The sequence below is a fragment of the Halichoerus grypus genome, chromosome 2 (assembly GCF_964656455.1).
Source record: "Halichoerus grypus chromosome 2, mHalGry1.hap1.1, whole genome shotgun sequence".
Lineage (NCBI taxonomy): Eukaryota > Metazoa > Chordata > Mammalia > Carnivora > Phocidae > Halichoerus > Halichoerus grypus.
In genome coordinates this window covers 173513592-173537490 of record NC_135713.1, presented here as the reverse complement: position 1 = coordinate 173537490, position 23899 = coordinate 173513592, and the positions used below count along the sequence as shown (strand labels likewise).

Sequence of the window (23899 nt, the reverse complement as noted above, 5' to 3'; positions counted from 1 at the left end):
ATGATATGTAGAACCTGGAAACATTCTTAATTACTTGGGATAAGTTTAAGTATAGCTTGGGACAGGTATTTGCAAGCTTCTCCTAGTGTAGGATTAAGGACACTTGTTACTATAGACTTCATCTAGCAAAAGTGATATAAGATTGATCTTTTTGTTTTAGCTGATGTCTCATTTTTAAGAATATCTTTACTATTTTAATTATAAAATTATGTCATGCTTACTTCAGAAATTCAGAAAATACATAAAGGCATAAAGAAGAAAATAAGGATTACCTGCAGTCCTACTGCCCAGAGGTAACCACAGTTGTCATTTTGATGAATAACCTTTCAGACCTTTTTCTGTGCTTACAAACACACACACACACACACACACACACACACACAAACGTGCTCCTTTTGAAAAAAAAAAAGGAATCTTATAAATATGTACTATTTTTAAACTTATATTTTCTACTTAATATATCATTTCATGTCAGTATATTTAGATGTACACAGCATTTTCAGTGGCTACAGAATATTCCATTTTATAGATTTACTGCAATTTATTTAACCAATCTGTATTGATGGATGCTTAGGTTTATTCTAGCTTTTCACTTTTATAAAGCATGCTTTGATAAACATCCTTGTACATACATATTTGTGCAATTTGTCTAAAAGTAGCCCTTTGATAGAAATATAATGTAAGCCACACAGGTAATTTAAAATTTTGTATTAACTACATGAGAAAAAGTCCAAGAAAACACGTAAAATTAACTTGTAATATATTTTAAACCCCATGTATCAAAAATATTTTAACGTTTAGTCAATATACAAATATTAGTGAGGTATATTATATATCTTTTTTTCATGTTGAATCTTTGAAGCACAGGATATATCCTATGTTTACAGCTCATCTCAATTTGGACTAACCACACTTCGACTGCTAATAGCCACATATGGCTAGTGGATACTCTATTGGACAGCACAGATCTCTATCTCCTGGAAATGCAATTGCTGGGAAAAAGGGATTGTGCCTTTTTTTTTTTTTTTAAGACTTTCGGAATATATTGCCAAATTGGTCCTTAGAAGAATTGTAACAATTGAAATTCTCATCTGTGACTGTTGTTTTCCTACTCTCCTGCTACCTTAGAGCATTATTGATCTCTTATTTTTCCTAAACTGTAGGTGGGAAATGAAGACAGTCATTTTTTGATAACTTTCTGTTTGATATTTACATAATACCTGTTGATTTAGCATTGAAATATATGCTTTGTTTTGTCTGTTTGTTAGAGGATGAGTTTTGTGTAGGAAGACTTTTGGTCCCTGTTGAGCTACTTAATTTGTCCAACCTGGTTAATTAGGCATTTCTACTATGAAGAGAGTAAAACTGGATCACAGAGCAAGTGCTTTCCCAAAGTAACTAAGTGGTAGGACAGGAGGAGAGTGTCAGATTGTCATGCTGTGATTCCACCTACCTTGAAGAGATGAACCCTAGGTCAACAGAGTTGTGGAAGCATGAAAACAACTGAAACCAGTTTAGTCAGAAAATTTGTTTTATTGGTTTGGGTTTCTTAGGAATTAGGCATGTCTGGGGCTACAGAAGCAGGACGCAGCCCTGACTTGGAGTAGCTGGTAATAGTAGTGGTTCCCTAATAAGATTACTCAACCTGTTGTGTTCGTGGGGAAGCTGTGCGCATCATTGTTATGTTGGCGCCTCATTATATATTTTTTAATATATTTATATATTAAATATATTTATATATTTATATATTTAATTAACCCACCTTTAACTATAGGTGCCTGGCCAAAAAAAGAAGAGGGAGAGAGAAACCGCTTCAGTAGTGCAGAACTTCTGCCTGCCATTGTATTCAGTGAGCGAGGGCCCCCGAGGAAGCCTGCCTGAGGTGGTGGGCAGGAGCTGTAGTGGCTCTGGGGAGCATCTCATCAGACAGACTGGATCTGGTGTTTAAACTTACGGCATAGGCCCTAACTGTGGTAATTTGCAGCAGTGTTTAATGGTTGAACTAGCTGTGTGCTCTGGAGTTTGAGGGGAGGAACTGCCTGGGTCCAACTTGGGGAGAGACAGTACAGTGCTGAACTTTATAGGAAGTTTTAGGGATTTTTAAGTTTCGTCAGAACTTGATTTTTGCTTTATGCTCAGGCTTGAGAACCTAACCACTGCGTAAGATACTACTCTCCTTTATTACTGTTATTCATGTCTTAAAACCTGTGCTTAAATCATTTTTTTAATATCATACAGGAATATAATAAGTAGCACCGAAGCATTCAAGGAGACAGCAGTAATCCTTTGCCTTACAGTTAGTCTCATTCTATTTCTGTTTTACTTCTATAATTGTAGGTAGCTTGTTTATATCTGTTTTTTGACTCATTGATTCTTTGGTATGAAAGATGGGAATGCTCCTGACAGGCTAAGTAAGCTGAGAATTGACCATTTAATTTAGCAACGTGGTGGTCAGCTGTGACCTTGGTGAACAGTTTTGGTGGAGTGGGATATAGGCTGGGCAGGAATGGGTTTGGATGAGGATGGGAAAAAGGGATTTGAGATCGTGAGTGTAGACAACTCTTTGTAAGGATGTGGCTTTAAAGGGGAGCAGAGAGATGGGACATTAGATGGAGAAGGATGTGGAGTCAGAGAGAAGTGTTTTGATTATTTTGAGACGCAAGGAGTAAGCTGTGTGTTTGTATGTTAAGAATGATCATCTGCTGTAGCAATGTGCTTGGGTAGGTAAGTGGACATGGGACAAGAAGGGTGGCCTTCGATAGCAGTGTGGACAATTTAACTGTCATGACAGCTGGGAAGGTAGTGTATAAATAGACACCAATAGGTAGGAGCCTGTGAAAATTCTCTTTTGATAGTTCTATTTTCTTTGAAATAGAAACCAAGGTCATAAATTGTGAATGAGGAATAGGGGATGAGATAGCAGAATTTTGAGGAAGACGTACGAGGTAGTCATCCCATCTTCTTTCTGCTGCCGTTTTAGCCTGCCCTGCCACTACTGACCAGGAACCCAGGGCCTTACCCCTGTGTTGACCCCAGGAGTTGAAAACCTATAAACTGCATTTACACAGTGTTATTACTATGTAAATAAGGTATAATAGCAGGATGGGGAAGAACTGGAGACTTACACTTCTTTCCTCTGTGTTCAGAGTCATGGTTCCTGGGCCACTAAACAGAGAATGTTCTTAGTGTAGTTCAAGTTCCTAGTTCCTGGTTCCAGTAGATCTTTTATTAACAACCCTGCATCAGGGGGCGACTGCGTGGTACAGTCGGTTGAGCATCCGACTCTTGGTTTTGGCTTGGGTCATGATCTCAGGGTCTTGGGATCAAGCCCTGCCTTGGGCTCTGTGCTCAGCGTGGAGTCTGCATGAGATTCTGTCCTTTTCCCTCTCCCTCTGCTCCTCCCCCTGCTGAGCCACCCCCTTTCTTCTTTTAAATTTTTACCCAAGTTTTATATGTAATAATTTAAAGAGTCAAATAATTTTATAAAGCATTATTGGAAAACCAGTATCTGCTGCCTGTGTACCACCACTCCCTTGCCAGGACCTACTATCCAAAGCAACAATTTTATGTATATATTTAAGATTTATTTATTTTTTGGAGAGAGGGAGAGCATGAGTGAGCATGCGGAGGGGAGAGGGGCAGAGGGAAAGGGAGGGAGAGGGAATCTCAAGCAGACTCTGCACTGAGTGTGGACCCTGACCTGGGGCTCGATCTCAGGACCCTGAGATCATGACCTGAGCTGAAGTCAGGAGTTGGACATTCAACTGACTGTGCCACCCAGGTGCCCCTAAAGCAGCAGTTATATTTTTAATTATTCTGTTGTATTTTTTTTTTGGAATCCATGGATTTCTGTCCTTATCTCTAATAAACAAGTTTTGTTTCTACTTGATTTTTCAGTTTTAGGCATTATCTATTGGTGCTTCATTATGAAAATGAGGATTTAGCTCTTGTTCCTCCTACATTCATACACAGTTTCTATCTCTTCATGGTTGTATATTGTAATTTGGTTAGATCAATAGTCAGTATTTACATTATTGTCTATGTAAACACTATTCACAGCTGAGCCGTGTAGTATATATACTATGATTATTTGTCCTTTCCCACAGATCATTCTGTTTTGTAGAGTTAATAATTGTTACATTTCTGTTTGTATTTTTTCTGTGCAGTTATTTAAGCCCAAACTTTTCTCTAGTTGTCTAAATCTCCCTTTAAGATACTCAGTTGCATCAGGTATTCTGCCAATTTATTTTCCTGAGTAAGTCTGTTCCAGAGCCTTTTGACCTGCTCCAGTCTGGACTGTTCACCTTCTCTGGTGCCCAGCTATCATGCTGGCATCTCCCTTCATCATCCTGGGGATTACCTTAGCTTCTCACTTCTGTGCATCTCCTACTCCAGGATCTTCCTTGGCTTACTCCCTTACTTTGATGAAGTATATCCTTTAGTAGTTTGCTGAGAAATGGTACAGGAGATGTAAACTATTTAGACCTTGGTTATCTGAAAATATCTTTATTCTGTCATCACGATTGATTGTATAGAATTCTATGCAATATAGAACTGTATAGAATTCTATAAAACATTCCATTGCCCTCCACCCTCCAAAGTTGCTCTTGATAAGTCAGAAGCCATTCTGATTCCCGATCTTACTGTTTTTTCCTCCCTTTTTGGAAGCTGGGGACTTCTCTTTGTCTGCAGAATTCTGAAATTTCATAATGCTGCACCTTGGCGTAGATCTGCTATAGCCACTGTGTGGAGTACTCACGAGGCCTTTTCTACCTGGACACCCATCTTTCAGTCCTGGAAATTCCCTTGAAATTATTTTGTTCATGATTTTCTCTCCTCTGTTTTTTCTGTCTTTTTTTGGAAGACCTATCATTTGATGTTAATCCGTCCTTCTGATTCCTTTCTTTTTTCCTCTTCAATTTTCCATTCTCTCTTTTCTTTCTTTTCTTTTATGGTTCTACTTTTTTTTTTTTTTAAGATTATATTTTTAAGTAATCTCTATACCCAACTTGGGGCTCAAACTTTCAACCCCAAGATCAAGAGTCACATATTCCACTGTCTGAGCCAGCCAAGGCACCCCAGTTCTACTTTCTGAGACATTTCCTCAGCTTTATTTTCAAACCCTTCCATCCAGCATTTTTATTTCTTCTGTCATTTCAATGTTACTTCTCTGGGGATATACATGATACATATTTTCTTAAGTGTACTTCCTACATAGTTTGTTCCCTCCATGCTTGCTTGCTTTTTTTTTTAAGTTTATGTATTCTTTTTTTTTTTAAGTATTTGAGAGAGAGAGAGAGAGGAAACATGAACAAGGGGAGGGGCAGAGGGAGAGGCAGACTCCCTGCTGAGCAGGGAGCCAGACGTGGGGCTGGATCCGAGGACCCCAGGATCATGACCTGAGCCGAAGGCAGACATTTAACCAACTCAGCCACCCAGGCGCCCCATTCCCTCCATGCTGTCTTTTCTTTTGTTTTAACCCCTGTAGAACATGAAAGATGTTTTTCTTAGATGTTTGGTAATCCTTTTAAGAGTAGGGTACTGGGGCACCTGGCTGGTAGTTGGAAGAGCATGCAACTCTTAATCTCAGGGTCATAAGTTTGAGTCCCGTGTTGGGCGTAGAGATTACTTAAATAAACTTAAAAAAAAAAAAAAAGTAGGGTACCAAAAAGTTGATTAGAAGTTTTGTATGTTTAGATAGGGCTCTTTTCTGTGTTTTCCATTGTGAAGTGGTCTATGTGGGCCATATTTGGGGAACCCCAGTGTCAATATCTTTAGATCTTTGCACTTTATGGGATCATAGTTGCTAGAGGAATGCCAGCCTTCTAGCAGGTGGGCAGGCGGGCAGGCTGGGGATCTGAGCATTCAATCTCTGAACTTCAATTTATTTCCTCTGTTTTTAATATTATGGCCTTTGCCCTCCACTATGTCTGGTGTCCTCCTGTCTAGAGACACTATGTTTACCTCTCTTCAGAGGATAAAGCTCTTAGCTTCGGCCTGTGGGGAAGGATCTGGTATACTGACTGCTTTTAGCCCTGTCTTGCTCTCCTCTTCTAGAGGTGCCCAACACTGCCAGTTCCTGAATCTTCTGGGGTTTTGTTCATGGACTGTAGGGGACTGCTTCTCATTCTTCTTCACTGCTAACACAAGAGTCAACCTGCTGAGGTTTGTTACGTCAGTTATTAATTTGTCTGCTTTTTAAAACCTGGTTTATTGCGGTGTAGTTGACATATAGTAAACTGTATATGGGTCCCATCTCTCTGCTCCCCTTTAAAGCCACATCCCTAGAAAGAGTTGTCTGTATTCATTATCTCAGATCCCTTTTTCCTATTCTCTTATGAACCCGTTCCAGTCAAGCCTGTATCTACCATTCTACCCAAACTGCTCGCTAGGGTCACAGATGACCCCCCAGATTGCTAAATGAAATGGTCTGTTCTTAATCCTCAGCTTACTTAACCTGTCAGCATTTGTACAATTTGACATGTATACACCCATGAAACCATGATCACAATGAAGACAATGAACATATTCCTTATCCCCAGAAGTTTATTCAGCTTCTTTATAATCTTTCCTTCCTGCTTCTCCCTGTCCCTAAGCAACCACTAATCTGTTTTCTGTCACTATAGATGAGTTTGTGTTTTCTGGAATTTTATATAAATGGAATCCTACAGTTGTATTCTTTTTTTATCTGTCTTTCACTCAGTGTAATTATTTTGAGATTCATACATGTTTTTGCATATGTCAATAGTTCATTGCCTATTATTGCTGAGTGATACTTCATTAGGTGGATATACACAGTTTGTTTTGGTCCTGGTTTTCGGCTATTACAAATAAAGTTGCCGTGAACATTTGCGTGCATGTTTTTATATGCATGTACTTTCATTTCTCCTAAGAATGGAATGGCTGAGTCACATGGTTAGTATATGTTTAACTTTTTTTTTTTTTTAAGATTTTATTTATTTATTTGACAGAGACACAGTGAGAGAGGGAACACAAGCAGGGGGAGTGGGAGAGGGAGGAGCAGGCTTCCTGTGGAGCAGGGAGCCCGATGTGGGGCTCGATCCCAGGACCCTGGGACCATGACCTGAGCCAAAGGCAGACGCGTAACGACTGAGCCACCCAGGCACCCCAACTTTTTTTTTTTTTTTAATTCTTTTTGTTTTTTAAGTAATCTCTGCACTCAGTATGGGGCTCAAACTCACAACCTTGACATCAGGAATTGCATACTGTACTGACTGAGCCAACCAGACACTCTAGTATATGTTTAACTTTTAAAGAAACTGCTAAGCTGTTCTCCAAAGTGGTTATACCATTTTATAATCCCACCAGCAGTGTGTAAGAGTTCCAGTTGCTCCACATCCTAGTAAACACTTGGTGTGGTCAGTCTTTTTAATTTTAGGTATTCTTTTTTTTTTTTTTTTTTTTTTTAGGTTTTATTTATTTATTTGGAAGAGAGTGAATGTGTGCAAGAGAGCACAAGCAAGGGAACGGACAGACAGGGAGGGAGAGAAAGAGAGAGAATCTCAAGCAGATTCCATGCTGAGTGTGGAGCCGGACTCAGGGCTCCATCCCATGACCTGAGTCGAAACCAAGGATCAGACACTCAACCGACTGAGCCACCCAGATGCCTAATAACTATATAATTATAATAATAATAATAATATATAGTTCTAATAACTATATAGTTCATTGACTTTTTAGCTTAAGAAACTGAGTTGCTATCATCTCTCTCATACTTTGTCCTTTCTTTGTAGGTTTATTCCCTTAAAAGTTACTTTAATCGGGGCGCCTGGGTGGCTCAGTCGTTAAGCGTCTGCCTTCAGCTCAGGTCATGATCCCAGGGTCCTGGGATCGAGCCCCGCATCGGGCTCCCTGCCCGGCGGGAAGCCTGCTTCTCCCCCTCCCACTCCCTCTGCTTGTGTTCCTTCTCTCGCTGTGTCTCTGTCAAATAAATAAATAAAATCTTTAAAAAAAAAAAAAGTTACTTTAATCAATGGAATAGAATAGAGTCAGAAATAGATTGACACAGATACGGACAATTGACTTTTTATAAAGGTGCAAAGTCAGTTCAATGGAGAAAGGATAGTCTTTTCAACAAATGGTGCTACACCAGTAGCACATTTATTTGCAAAAGAATGAACTCCAACCTGTAGCTCACACTTTATACAAAAATTAACACAAAATAGATCAGTGACTTAAAAATGAAGCAGAACTATAAGGTGTTTTGAAGAAAACATGGGAGAAAAAGCTTCATGACCCTGGGTTAGACAGAGAGCTTTTAGATATGACATCAAAAGCATAATCCATAAAAGAACAAATTGATAGTTGGGCTAACTCAGAATTAAAATCTTCTGCTCTGCAAAAGATGTGTTCACGGAATGAAAAGACACGTTACAGACCTAGAGAAAATATTTGCAAATTGGACACATCTGACAAAGGATTTATGTCCAGAATATATAAAGAACTCTCAAAACTGAACAATAAAAAAAGAGGACAAAAGATTTGGACAAGAACTTAGCCAAGGAAGATATATACTGGCAAAGAAGTACATGAAAGGATGTTTAACATAATCAGTGTTGAGGGAAATACAGATTAAAACCACAATGAAATGCCACTGCATACCTATTAGAATGACTAGAAACAAACACCTGACAACACCAAGTCACACCTAGGATGCAGAGCAGTCAAACTTTCAGGCATTACTGGTGGGAATGCAAAGGAGGACAGCCACTTCGGGTAAGAGTTGAGTGGTTTTTTATTAAGTTAAACATATATTTACCAGATGTCTAGCAGAATGACTTAGATGTTTACAATAGAGAAATGAAAGCGTATCTGCACACAAAGACTTGTACATGCATGTTTATAGCAGCTTTATTCATAATCATCAAAAAATGGAAACAGCCCAAATGCCCTTTAGTAGGCAAATAGATAAATTGTGGAACCTTATTCAGCAATAAAAAGGAACAGACTTGATAAATTCAAAAACATGGATGAATCTCAGAGGTCTTATGCTAAGTGAAAGATGCCAGTCTCAAAAGATTATATACTTCACAGTTCAATTTATGTTGCCATTCTGGGAAAGGTAAAACTACAAGGATGGAGAACACATCAGGGGCTGGCGGAGGTTAGGGGTGGATGAGGGGTCTGACTGGAGAGGGACAGCCCTGCTCTCTGTTCCTGGAAGTTTCTATTTTCCTCTTCAGTAGCCTGATTTCCTTGGAGTGTTTCCCACCTGTTTTTCCACAGTGGTTCACCACTGAACCCTAACAGCTTGGCTTGATTGTGGACATTTTGCTTGGATTGAGGGGGTGGGGGGAAATAGTTGTGTGCTTATTCCCGGATAAGTCTGGGAATATTTCTTGTGGTAATGGATACATGATACAGTACTTCTAGGGGATGGAGGAATGGGCTACATCAACCTATAGTGTCATTTTTTTGCTTGAAAAATATATCTTTGGCACTAAAACCTTACCCAGAAGAGAATAATAGATTGCACAGAGCTTCTAGATTTTGATGTGGGTTAGAACTGAAAAATGAGATGTCTTTAAACTCTTTTTCCTTCTCTCTTTGATAAGTGATATAATGTGGTTTGGACACTCAGAGATTCCTGAGATTCCAGGTTCTGGTTGATGATTTACTGCAAAATTGCTTATAAATTGAAGTAGAAAATGTTTTGCAGACCTGGCAGCTTTCTGGCTTCACACCCATTTGTCACCCAGCATTTCCCTTTGTGTATAGAACAAGAATTAATTAGGCTGCACTGCAGGAAAAGTTTATGGCTGTAATTTATATAGGATGAATTTCTTTTTAAAGAGACAGCATTGTTTTGTTATACCTATATACATATAAGCGTGTATATATATAAAGTGATTTTTTTCTCTTAAAGCAGTGTCTGTGAGCTTCCAGAGTAAGCCTTCATTTTTCTGCTTAATGCAAAGCATTGGTAGACTAGACGCTTTTATAGTGATTGCTTTCTGATCAAACTGTTGGTTTTCTGTTTCTTGTTTTTAAACACATTGTGTGCTAGTGAGCGGCACTCAGTTGTAGGTTTGCATTTTAGACATTGGTCAGACTTGTCTGGCTTCCAGAGCTTTGTATTCTTTTGGTCTCTTCGAGGACTTAGGATTCTGTCTTTTTTTTTTTTAGGGTCTGGCTCATTCAATTAATGTTTTCATAATCAATGCAAGTCAGAACTTGCAATTTGTTCCTGATTTGCACATTAAAGAGCTCCATTAATTAAGGATCCTGGTGTTTGGCATGTTCCCGCAGGATCTGTGCATTATTTACACGGTGAAAGTGCAAGATGCACGCTTCCCAGTTGTAGTGGCAATTGCAGTTAATCCTGCTTTTTCTCTTTCTTTCTTCTTCTTTTTTTTCTTTTTTGCTTGTGAATAACAATTAATTCACAACTCATTGAAACTCCTAAGGGATACATTGGACCAAAATAGGAACAAGTGATCCAAATGAGGAGGCTACAGTGGAAGAGTAGAAAGTAAATCCTTTGTTTAAAAGGGGAAAATCCCCCTGGAAGACATAGAGAATTTATGTGTTTGGTTTTTGTTGGTTGTTGCACTTGGCTGAATGTAGGAGGCATAATGGTGTTGAGTTGTAATTCTGTTTACTCGGATTTTCCAGATTTTTTTCTTCTCCATAATAGTAGTTGTACTGATAAATGAAATTGCCTTTCAGAACCCAAATGACCCCAGAGATTTAGACAAACATGCTCCTATGCTTATGTCAAGTAAGCTGTTTCACAATATTCCTATTTTTAGTTGCTTTTTCATGGAATCACTTTCCAGAGTGTTTGGGTTCCGTTACCATTTCTTTTGGAAGCTTAGTCTAAGGCAGAGGTTGTGTAAGAGGGTGTAAAAAGCAGTTGGAAACATGAAATCAGATCACTGGTTCAGCAGGTTCCTCCTTTCTGGTCTCAGCCATGGCTAATGCTTATCTGTTCCTAATGCATTTTCCTAATAGTAGCTAGTCTGTCTTTAAAAATACTATGAGAGGGCCGCCTGGGTGGCTCAGTCGTTAAGCGTCTGCCTTCAGCTCAGGTCATGATCCCAGGATCCTGGGATCGAGCCCCGCATTGGGCTCTCTGCTCAGCGGGAAGCCTGCTTCTCCCTCTCCCACTCCCCCTGCTTGTGTTCCCTCTCTCGCTGTCTCTCTTCTGTCAAATAAATAAATAAAATCTTTAAAAAAAAATACTATGAGAAGCTGCAAAGCATTTTCAAGAGTGGAGACATTTTTTCTCTGATATTTATGAAATTTGCTAGGGATTTTGTGGGACTTAATTTGTCCTTATGTTCTTCTGCTACTATATATATAGATATAGATATATAAAATCCATATATATTTTTATATAAGTGTGTGTATATAATATTCACTGTAAAAATATATATACAGTATCAATGTATGTAAAGGAAAAAGTAAAATTTCTCTCACTTTCCCAAATCCCTGTACCTTCTTCTCAGAGAAAACAATATGAAGTGGATTATCCCAGACATTTTAATATGTATATATTTTTTTCCATTAAGTTTTAGTGGAAGCTTGATGAGGGGATGGGAAGACCAGTTTGAGGAAAAAAAAAATAGGCTATAAGGTTGCTTGAGAATTATATTAGAGAAAATTTGAATATCATGATACCTTTAAGACATAATTCTCTGTTATTATAATTATTATATTTATAACCTGACCCCAAATAAGTTTATCCATATGATTAGCTTTGAAAGTTTGTTATACTTGGACTGCACTTGAATTTAGCTTCACTTCTTTGGTCATTTTTAATTAACTTTCATATAATATTGATTGTTTTGCTTGGTGTTTAGTTTCAGGTCTATCACAGTCTGTTTTTCTTGAGGCAGTTGGATAAATTTGCCTCTGGATAATACCCGAAATGCTACTATTTTGAGAAGAGTTCTTACTAGCTATTCATACTATTTCATACAAGGAAAATTTTTTAATTTATTATTATTACTATTTTTTAAGGAATCTCTGCCCAATGTGGGGCTCAAACTCATGACCCCAAGATCAAGAGTTGCACACTCTACCAACTAAGCCAGCCAGGTGCCCCCATACAAGGAAAATTTTTATGTGTAGACAAGCTATTTAGACAATCTTAAAGATTCTTACATTCTCAAGAAGGTACATGAGTGTTATGTGGTGAGGGTTGGGGGGAAGGGCAGAGACAGACATTCTAACTCAAGTTCTAATTAGAAAGCATTTCTGGTGTCCTCAGTAAGACTCATAAGATAAAAGAATATGAGTGAAAAGAAATTAAATGTGACAATTTGAAAACCGAGATGATCAATTATCAATTTACTTCTATCTTGGTATTTTCATTGTGCAAGTACATTGTCGGATGCCCTTATACTTAATAACTAATAAAAATAGCTCCAATTTGGTACTTGTGCGCTACTGTCCAGGCACTGTGTTAAGTTCTTTACAAATGTCTCGTTGAGTCCCCACAGTAGCCTATGAAATAGGTGCCACTAACTGAATGTGCCGGACATAGGAAGACGTGAAGCCTTGGAGAGGGTTAAGGAACTTGCTTAAGGTCACAGAGGCAAAGTCAGTGTGGAAACTGGGGTCTGCTGCGCTTCATAACCTCTGCTCTTGGCCACACCACCCAAGCACTGTGCATGCAGTTGAACTCTTGTCTGTTGGGTTTTGGGTTTTTGTTTTTTTAAGATTTATTTATTTATTTGAGAGAGAGCTCACATGAGTCAGGGGGAGGGGCAGAGGGAGAGAGAGAGTCCCAAGCAGATGTCCCACTGAGCGCGGAGCCCGACCCCAGTATATATCTTTTCCAAGTTTTTTCCCCACCATGGGCACATAGTTAGAACTAAAGTGGAACCATATTCTATATTCTGTTTTGCAGTGTTTTTTTTCCCACGTAACAAAGATTATGAATGTTTTTACATGTCATTAAATACTGTTCTATAGGATTATTTTTAATGGCAGCATAGACTTTCCATCATAGGGATAGTTTAACCAGTTCTTTATTGTTGGATATTTGGATTGTTTCCATGTTTTCATTTTTATAAATAATGTAATAAACATCATTGTTATTAAATCTTTACTTACATCCATGATTACTTTGTTGAGTAAAATAAATTTCTAGATGTGGAATTAGTATGTGTTCTAAGGATATGTGAAATTTTAAGGCTTTTGATCTGTATCACCAAATCGCCCTCCAGGAAGGTTGTATCACTTTACATTCTGACCTTCTTTATATGAATGTCAGTTTCCCTTATCCTTGTCAACACCGGACTTTATAATTTTGTTTCATCTTTGTCACTTTGATAAATGGAAAATGGTTTCTGCTTATTTTGGTTTACATTTTTTTAAATTTACACTTCCCAGTGTTTAATGAGGGTAAACATTCTTTCCCTTACATTTATTGGTCCGTGGCATTTCTTTTGTGAATCACACAGGGGAAATTTTAAACTAGCTCTAGGGATAGATGATCTCCTTATCAGTCAAACTTATGGCCACCTCTAATTTCTCCTGCCTTTGGTTTTTTTTTTTTTTTTTAAGATTTTATTTATTTATTTGACAGAGAGAGAGAGAGAGAGAGAGCACAAGCAGGGGAGTGGCAGGCAGAGGCAGAGGGAGAAGCAGGCTCCCCACAGAGCAGGGGGCCCGATGTGGGACTCGATCCCAGGACCCTGGGATCATGACCTGAGCTGAAGGCAGTCGCTTAACCAACTGAGCCACCCAGGCACCCTCTCCTGCCTTTGTTTTAATCTGTTTCTCCTTGTTTGATTTTCTGTCGACAGGCAGAATTCTACCTCAGAAGACCTCTTTGTATTATTGTATATATTTAATCTTAATTACTTTTTTTGATAGTCATAAAAGTAAAATGTGTTTGCAGTAAATTTTTTTTTTTTTCTGAACAGTATTGTTTCCCCTCCTCCCCAACAGTGCTGAAATGTAACCTGGATTGTGAAAGTCTTCTTTTTCCCTCCCGTAAATAACCATTTGTAGCAAGTTGGTATATATCCTTCCGGATACTTTGTCAGTTTAAACTTTTTTAAAACGGTAAATGGCATCCCACTTTACATCTTCCCATGTTAATGAATATAAATCTACCTCTTCTTTCTTAAAAAAAAAAACAAAAAACTTGGCTATCTTTGTTTTCTTTTTCTTTTTCCTGAAGTATTTTATTTTACTTTATTTTTAAGATTTTATTTATTAGAGAGAGAGAAGGAGAGAGAGAGCATGAGATGGAGGAGAGTCAGAGGGAGAAGCAGGCTCCCCACTGAGCAGGGAGCCCGATGCGGGACTTGATACCGGGACTCCAGGATCATGACCTGAGCCCAAGGCAGTTGCTTAACCAACTGAGCCACCCAGGCACCCCTCCCGAAGTATTTTAAAGTAAATTACAATCATCATGCCAGTTTGCCTCTAAATACTTCTGTAAATGGCACTTAAAAAATGAGAATATTTCTTTACGTAAACACTGTCATCTCACCTAACCAAATTAATACTTCCTAATAATCCTAATGATATGTCCACTCCATATTCCAATTACTTGAGTTATCCCAAAAAGTATTTTATAGTTTATTCAAAACAAGTTCTGTTTATAATTACCCTTTCCAACAGCTGCACAGAAAGTTATCTGGCTAAAATAAATTCATTTAACCAATCACCTATAAATGGGCACTTAATATGTTTGCAATTTTTACCAGTTATAAACAATGCTAAAAATAATGTTTTTGTACCTGCCTCTTTGCTTTCTTATCTGATGATTTCGTTAGGATTAATTTCTAGAAATGGAATTGTAGGGTCAGGTGATATGCATGTGCAAACCTTTGATACATTTTCCAGATTGCTTTCTGGATATGTCGTGCTAATTAAACTCTTATCGGTTGTATATGGAGCGTGCCCCTTTCCTCACATTCTTGCCAGCATCAGGTAATATCAGAAAAATATCACATTGTTTTAGGTTTCTTTTTCTTTTTTTTTCTTTTCCTTAAGTGAGGCCAAACATCTGTTCTGATGTGTTTGGCCATTTGAATTTTGGAGACTATTAAATCATTTCTTACCATTCTTTTTTTTTCATCTTAAGCAAATATCCCTTCATTTTGCCTTACCAGGCCTGCCTTCTGTCCCTATAGATTTGGGCTTCCTTTATTTTCTCCACTTTGTTTTTCCTAGTGTGGGAACCAAATTTGAACATAGCATTTTAACAGTCTGACTAGTATTGTGTTTTTTGTTTTTATCATGTAGTGGTATTAGGGAGGGAGGGCAGTTTTGTCATTCCTTTTTTTTTTAAGATATTATTTATTCATTTGAGAGCGAGAGAGAGAGAGAGAGAGCGTGGGACAGAGAGAGAGCATGAGCAGGGGGGAGGGGCAGAGGGAGAGGGAGAAGCAGACACCCCGCTGAGCAGGGATCCCGATGCGGGACTCGATCCCAGGACCCTGGGATCATGACCTGAGCTGAAGGCAGACGTTTAACCAACTGAGCCACCCAGGCACCCGTGTTTTGTCATTTCTTATAACTGGAAATGTCATTATACTTTGCTTTCCAGATTGTTTTGATACATGACTATTTAAGGATACATTGATGGAGAAAATGAACAATGTGTAGTTCTTTTTAAAGCTTGTAGTAGTGTTTAATTTTCTTCATCGGTATGATGGCAGTATAATAGTACCCACCTCCAAGGGTTATTGAGAAGGTTTAAATGAGTTATGTAATACATATAAAGTGCCTAGGCTAGGGCCTGCCACTTCGTGGGTTCTTCCTGATATCACTGTTAATAGTGATAGTATGGTCTTCTCTTAGGCTGTAGCTCTATGGCCGCAGTATCTGTTTCCCCATTCTTAAAAGGGTTATGTAATGTATGTAAATGAATACCAATACTATACTTGCAGTTACTTCTTTGAAGACTTGAAAGGCACCTCTGTCCACAGAGCTGCCCCCTCCTTGACATTGTGTGGTGAGGATGCAACAGAGTTTCCGGGGAGTAAACCTCACTTTCCTGTGAAGCCAAGAAAATTATTAGGATGCCGTTTTTATTCAGTTACTCATTCAACAACCTGCCATTTGCCAACACCAGGCATACCAAGGCGAATTGTTCACAATCTCTGTCTCAAGGAGCTCATAGTAAGGTGTGGAGAAAGGTAAACCACTTCCAAGGCATAAATATTTAAGTGTTTTCACATGAAAGCAACCTCCCAAAGTGTTTTCATTTCGGGTTGGCAAATGAATAATGCTTAGTCTTACTAATATTAAAAGAAACACAAAAACAATCTTATTTTCTGAGCCTCTTTTATCCATCTAAGTGGTAATGATTATTATGTCTTCATGTGAATGCATTGTAATGTTTGTAAGTTCTTAAATCTGGTAAGATGGTTTTGAGACTCTTAGGAGTAGCCTATACATCATAACAGTTACAGGAAAAAGTTAAGTTTGATTACTTTGCTTTTGTTAACAAAAGTCAGTTTGTTGAGGATACATACTTGTTGAAGTTAGCGAATATGTAGTTCACATTTTGTTTGCTTGTCAGCATTTACGTTTGGAAATGATAGTGTAATTAGATGTTCTGCCATGTGGCTGAGGCATCATTTCTCTGGAACGAACCTATATTTGTAGAATACCTTTTAGGGCCTAGGGGATGTGTTGGATGCCAGAGTGACAGGATGAGGTCTGTGCTCTCAAGTAGCTTGTTACAACATAGCGAAATCAGACTCAGTACAATATGACAAGTGCTATAGCAGTGATGCGAATGATGCTGAGAAAGGAGTGATCGATTCTGCATGGGAATCCCCATTTTTCAGACCCATACTATAGAGAGAATTGGGGCATTTAGGTTAGGAGTAGTTTCACATTGCCTAAGAGGCTGTTTGTTTAAAGGCTTTTTAACAAGAAAGGATCAGGCTGTCTTATATGAAATAGAGAGGGTTACTTGGGTTGTGGTTCTAATTTTATTTTGAGTAGGTTTTCTTCAAAGTTTACTTTAAATTTTAGTAATATTTTAAATTATAAAAGTAATATATGCTTATATTCAAACCGTTCAAAAGTATATCAGATAAAAATGAAAGTATCTCTTCTCTCCCTGGGTAACACTTGTTAGACAGTTTAAACAATTACTTGTAAATAAGCTTGGGTTTTAAGCACTTCATATGCTGAGCATTTATTCTTTCTGTTCAAAGGGGAAAAAAACATTTCCCTTTTTAGGGAAGTACTGTGGAGCAATGGAGGTTGTCTGGGGCCTGTGAAGTGGAAGGGAACTGTAGTGGATTTCGGGAAGTACATTGATCAGTTAGATTGCTGTGTCCTATAGGGCTTTTTAAGGATTTATTGACACACTTCATCAAGGTATTTGAGGGAGTATTCAGGGAAACCTAAGAAGTTCTGCAGTTCTTTTCCCTTCCTTATAAATTCATGCCTGGTCAGAAATTACAGCTTGAGTGGGATGTCCCTTCACAGAACTCAAATGCACACTATCTATCATGTTACTTAGTGTGGCAGTAATGTAAAATGTTAAGGATTTTTTTTTTTTGCTTTTTGCTTTTTGCTTCTCTCTGTGAGGGGGCTCACCCAACATATTTTATCATATGTCTCTTCATCTTTCCCTTATTCCAACTTCCACTTACTCCCCCAATTCCCCACATCATTCTCTTAAGAGAAAAAAATAAGTTTTGTCCACCGAGTCCTCTTTCTTACTTGATTTAATATGTCTTGGGTTGAATGTTTCTCACAAAAACACTTTGCATTCAGAATTAGCCTATCAAACCGTTTCCTCCATGGGCTCCTCCATAGACTGCATGCCTCTACTGTGGTGCCCCCTGAGGTATGGAAACCCAAGGCTGCTTTTGGCTTTAGCCATCATGACTTTAGAATATCAGTCCCCATGCTCTGCTTTGAAAAGTTATCCTGGTGGTTATTTTGTACCATTAAAAAAATTCTGCTTTCGGTCCGCGGAACCAACCAACCAACACACGGAGGTAGAACTCCTTATCCTGTTCCAGTTAAAACCACAGTCCTCATAATAACACATCCACTTATCCAGATCTGGGAATACGTATGTGCACACACCTGTATATGTGTATACATACGTGGATATATAAAAATTCCAGTTGGACACACATCGGAGGTGATGGCAACTCATCCGTATGGTTGGTGTTCAGGAATTTGTAACCTGCAGTACTTTCTTACTGGTAACGCCATTCTGCTTGGGGAATATAGAACAAGCCCAAACAGTAATACTGACAGAATTCGGAATTATGATACAGTGGAGCCTTCACGTAATTCTTTGTTGAAGAAGTTAGGGCCTAAATGTTAAGGCTTATTGTTATTCTGAGTTGATAATCTCTGCCTTGCTTTAATAATTTTTCCTCATGCCTGGGTAGCCCGCGAGTTGCACAATAATCACTCACACAGCTTTGTAATCAATGCCCAAAGTAATAGGATTCCTCTGGCCACCGGCAATTAATAAATTTGTGTCTTTTTTAAAACACTAGCAAGTCGGGCCTGAAATACGACTGACTGGCTCTCCTCATTTGCATATTTATTGCAGTGGAAAAATTCTTACCAGATGATTGATGCTGAGCCTGCCTCTTGAATTCCAAGCAGCACATTATTATGAAATGAAAAATGCCGGCCATACAGTTGATTAAAGTTGAAGACAGTGGAATCGGTGTTTTTTAAGATTGTGGGAGAATTAAAGGCATATTTTAATAGATGTTGACAAGAAGTGAACTAACAAAAGCAAAGCAAAGGATTTGCTTGAAAAGATTTAATCAAACGTCTTTCTTGGGGGATTAATTGCCGGGGATGACTAGTGCAAGTGGCAGGCTTGTGTGGGTTTGAATGAAAAGTATTGTTTTCAGGCCAATATATCGTGTGTCATTTTGACCTATAGTTTAGCTCTGGTTCTAGAGTTACTTTTGAAGGAGAAAAAAAATGCTCTTGTAATCCATACATTCTAGTCTAGTATTTATCTGGCGTAATAGGAATGTGGGAATTTATGTATACTTGTACATAAATTATTGTATGTTTTCATGTTTATTTTAAAGATAACTGTACAGATATTTAAAAACTGATAAGGTAAGCTTTATTTTAGTTATAAATTCACTGTCTGCATTCCCCCTCCAATCCCCTTGCCAGAAGTTGTACTTATTGGTTTATAATCTAATTAATGAACTGTGCCTATGTCCAGACTTATTCTCTGCCTACAATTTTGTTTATGTTGAACAGCCAAGATGAATCAGGGAGAAAAATAAAGCTGTTAGGTGAAAATGGTTTTTAGATTGGTGACATTTTATATATAGAATGCTTGCATATGGGTAGCGTGTAAATGAATACTTAATACAGGAATCTATGAATACTAGTTCAGTCCTAGCACTGTCGATCAGTGCAGGCAGAACTTGGGATTTTCACCACGTGAAAGATGATGATTTTTTTGATCATGATAAACTTTCTATATCCACAGCATTTAAAAATTTATGAAATGCCTTGATATGTAAAAAACACGTTTATTATTTTTCACCTAAATTCTGTGCGATACACAGGCACAAGATTATCTACATTTTACAGATGAGAAAATTGCGACTCAAAGATTAAATTGGTCTGCTCAGTATAAAATGACTAGTTTGTAGTAGTGTCAGAATACAGGGCTTCTGACCCTTAGTAAAGCCCTCTTTCCATTGATTGTCTAGTTGGAAAATTATTCCTAAAGCTGGTGCCCAGATGCTGAGGTTGTATCTTGATAATACGGTGAGGCCTATGTCCTTCGTAATCTCCTCTTAAGGGAAAGGCCTCGGAAATGGACCATGTAGGACAAAATAAACATATATATCCTTGACAGTCTCCATTTGTTTTGTGGCCACGTGCCAAGACGGAGAGAGAAGAAAGTATATGCTTCTCTGCTGCTTTTTTTAACTTCTGTAACTCTGACAGTAATTAGGAGAAATATAAAAGGTGAATTAGAAACCATTGGTTCCATTCTCTTCATTTTTCATAAGGTTGAACAAATAGAATTTGGTCCTATATGAGTGATAAAAAGAAGGTTGGCTTTGGTTTGGTTTTGTATTTTGGCTGGGAAGAATCCACTGTTGGAGAGAGTCTTTCCTCACTCTTATCAGATGTGGCCTGTTGTACCCCAGCAAAGGATTGTCTAGTCTCTTCAGATTTTACATAAAATCTTAGTGGAAGGAAGTGTGGCCCTAATATTGCAAAGAAATGAGAATTGGGTTCTTTCTTCTATATCTCTTTACAGGAAACTGTCCATGTGTTGGTCACTGGTGACTTTACTTTGATAAACACTTTTTTTCTTTTTCTTTATTTCTTCTTCTTCTTCTTCTTCTTCTTCTTTTTTTTTTTTTTGTGGTTAGAAGCACAGAATTGCAGATTTCATCTCTGGTGGGTCTCTTGACACTTTGATGCATGGTGGTGCTATCCCTGAATGGAGCTTAAATACTTCAGGGCTACTTTCTGACTGGGTGAAGGGGTGTATAAAATGAGAACATATGAGAGAGTATTAACAGAAAGGCACACTTTGATTTACTGATATTGGCTCTCTGCTTTCTTGTTGGATTGATATGCTGTCTAATATATCTGCAATGGATTTTTTTAAACTGACTTGAACAAAATAAAAAGGCTTGTATAGCTACTTGAAAGTGGCCCTTAAAAGTAGTAGTCTTTTCGTTGGATGTTTTCACAGTTCTTGGTTATGCTACATGTGAGAGTCACATTATGACTTGCTTGCTGGGGGCAAGCAGCTATGAACATTACAGACTGCTCTGCAGCTTCCCCCCTGCATGGTTCCTGATTTCCTATTTTACATCATGGACACATGGTACCTATAGGAAGTAAGGGACAGGCACCTGCTTTTCTTGTTCTTTTAAATTTTTTATTGTGAGAAAAAACACGTAACTTAAAATTTACCTAAGATAAAATTTCTTTCCTGTATAGTTAACATACAGTGTTATATTAGTTTCAGGTGTACAATATAGGAATTCAAAAATTTGCCCTAACCATTTCTAAGTGTACAGTTCCGTAGTGTTAAGTATATTCACACTGTTGTGTTACCAATCTCCAGAACTTTTCCGTCTTGTAAGTCTAGAACTCCATAGCTGTTAAACAAGTCTCCATTCCCCTCTCCCCCAAGCCCTGGTAACCCCCATCCTACTTTCTGTCTCTATGAATTTGACTACTCTAGGTACCTCCTATAAGTGGAATGATATAGTACCTTTTTATGGCTAGCTTATTGCACTCAGCATAATGTCCCCAAGGTTCATCCATGTGTTGTAGCCTGAGTCAGAATTTCTTTCTTTTTAAAGGCTGAATAATATTCCATTGTTTTTTTTCCTGTTCTTTTGACTAGGCTCAAGATTGAAGGGCTATAGATGATTTTTTTCTGTACAGAGATGAACTGGGATGGTAGAATTATTCATTATGCCCTACTTTGGGAACATTTAAAGGGTTTTTTTTTCAATCGTGTTAAAATATACATGACATAAAATTTACCAGCTTAACCATTTATAGATATATAGTTCAGTATCAGTTAAGTACATTCACATGGCTGTCCCAACATCCCCATCATCCATCTATAGAACTTTTTCATCATCTCAATCTGAAACTCCGTATCCGTTGAACAGGAATAGGTGTCCATTCCCTTCTCCCTGGACCCCCGACCGCCACCGTTCCGCTTTCTGCTTCTGTGAATTTGACTGTTCTAGGTCCCTCGTGTAAGTGGAATCACACAGTACTTGGGCTTTTGCAACTGGCTTATTTCACTTAGCATAAGATTTTCAAGGTTAGGTCTTGGGAATTTTGAAAACTACTTTGCAAATGCAAAATTGGTTTGTGGTTTCACTTTGGAAAACATGGGCTCTGTCTCTTAAGATATAACCTTTTCTAGAAAAGGCACTAAAAACCATGGTTAATGCTAACTGAAGTTTGTGTGGGCTGAAGTCCCTATGGAATATAAAGTAACAATGAGTGTAGGGATTGCTAAATGAAAGTAGGGGTGCTTGTGAGGTTACATTTATTTAAGGGAAAGAGGGAAGGTGTGAGAGAAGCATGGCCAGGGATGAATGGACAGCCATTACTGATAATAAGAATGGAAAATCACACGATTTAGCAATGGATTAAATATATAGAATAAGGGCACCAAAATGTCAGTGATCGCCTAAGAAAACACATTAAACAGAGAAAATCAGACAAGGGAGAAATATTAGGTAGGAAGAACAAAGTTCTGCTTCTGACATGGTATATTTGGAGGAGTGATGGAGCATCCATGCGAAGATTTTCTTGCAGTTAGTGGAAATGTGGAAGCTCGATAATAGGAGAAATGTCTGAGCTACCAACGCATAAATAGTGATTATCAGTGTCTAGTTAGCCCCTTTAACAGGATTAGGCTGATAAAGAAGGTAAGAGTTCAGTTCTCAGAGGGCCAGTTTTTATCCGGAAAGTTCTTAGCGGTAGATTGTATACTTAATCCTGACTAGCTTTATTACAAATGCATCCTGTCGCCTATGTGGAGAACCAGGTAAGAACATGTTCTCGATGTGCAAAATTTTAATACACAATACAGTACTGCAAATAGTAAGTCATTAACTTGGGTTTTCATACGTGAACAAGAACTTTTCGTAGGCATGTGTGCGGGGAGATTGTGTGTATGAGGTGGCAGCTCAAACCAGAGGCCAATGAGATCTCCTGAGGGAGGGCGGCAGCAGTGATGGCAGTAGGGAGCCCAGGACAAAGTTGTGCTCTTGAGAAGAGGAGGAATTGCTTAAGGAGTTGATTGATAGAGGGATAATCCAGGAGGTCGGTGGGTTACCTGTACGAACTAGCACCATAGGGAAAAACGATTGGTTATGATGACAGGCAGGGAAGGAGTTTGTCAGTCTTACTAAATTTGAGAACTCACAGTATATTGCAGACCCTTTCCTACACACCTTACATGTGTTACCTCACTTGTTCCCCACAACAAGCCTGTGAAGGAGGCACTGGCATTGTCTCCTTTCAAGAATTCTGTGTTTCAGAGAGTTCTTAGTCCCCAGCTGCCCTTTGCCTGCCCCCCTACCCCGGCCAGAACTGCTTGGGAGTCCTGAGTTACAGGCATTGCCTACTTTGGAGAATTGTAGATAATTGATTGTTCCTTCTCTGTGCTCTATTTCCCAGGTCACAAGGCCCTTAAAGCATTATTGAGGTCATTGGCAGATCTTCAGGAAGAGTTACTTTTCCAGTACCCAGACACTAGATATTTAGTAGATGGGACAAAGCCCAAAGCAGAAAGGTAAGGAAGGAATGGAGCTGTGGGGTTGCTTATTTTAATCTGAGTAGTTTCCCATCATTTTTTGAAAAAGAAAGCCAAATCTTCTGCAGACTCAGTAAACAGAAAGACCTTCTTACATTTAACTGGTGGCCAGGATGGCACATAAATTGGGAATTAGGTTTTCCATTTTTATATTTACTTGTGCCTGCTTTTGTTTGTGGGCTTCCGTAAAAGGCTTGCCTTTTCTTTAGACCTATTGAAATTAGGGGATGAGGGGTGCCTGGGTGGCGCAGTCGGTTGAGTGTCCCGACTCCTGGCTTTGGCTCAGGTTGTGATCTCAGGGTGGTGAGATCGAGCCCCGTGTCAGGCTTTGCACTCAGCATGGAGTTGGCTTGAAACTCTCTCTCCTCTGCCCCTCCCCACCTCAAATAAATAAATAAATAAATCTTTAAAAAAGAAATTAGGAGATGAAAGCACATTTTGTCATTTTAAATCTTTTTTTTTTTTTAAGATTTTGTTAAGAGAGTGAGCGCATGGGGGGTGGGCAGAGGGAGAGGGAGAAGCAAACTCCCCTCTGAGCAGGCAGCCAGATGTGGGACTCGATCCCAGGACCCTGAGATCATGACTTGAGTCGAAAGCAAGCACTTAACCGACTGAGCCACCCAGGCG

The 23899-nt window shown here is 38.6% G+C and overlaps 1 protein-coding gene across 2 annotated transcripts in view; it reads left to right on the top strand.

Moving 5' to 3' along the window:
* Positions 1-23899, top strand: part of AATF (apoptosis antagonizing transcription factor) — a 100883-nt gene that overhangs the window by 10708 nt on the left and 66276 nt on the right. For both annotated transcript variants that reach the window (XM_036104781.2, XM_036104780.2), the window contains exon 5: positions 23137-23251. In XM_036104781.2, coding sequence (XP_035960674.1) covers positions 23137-23251 — 115 coding nt within the window. The remainder of the gene's footprint in view (positions 1-23136; positions 23252-23899) is intronic.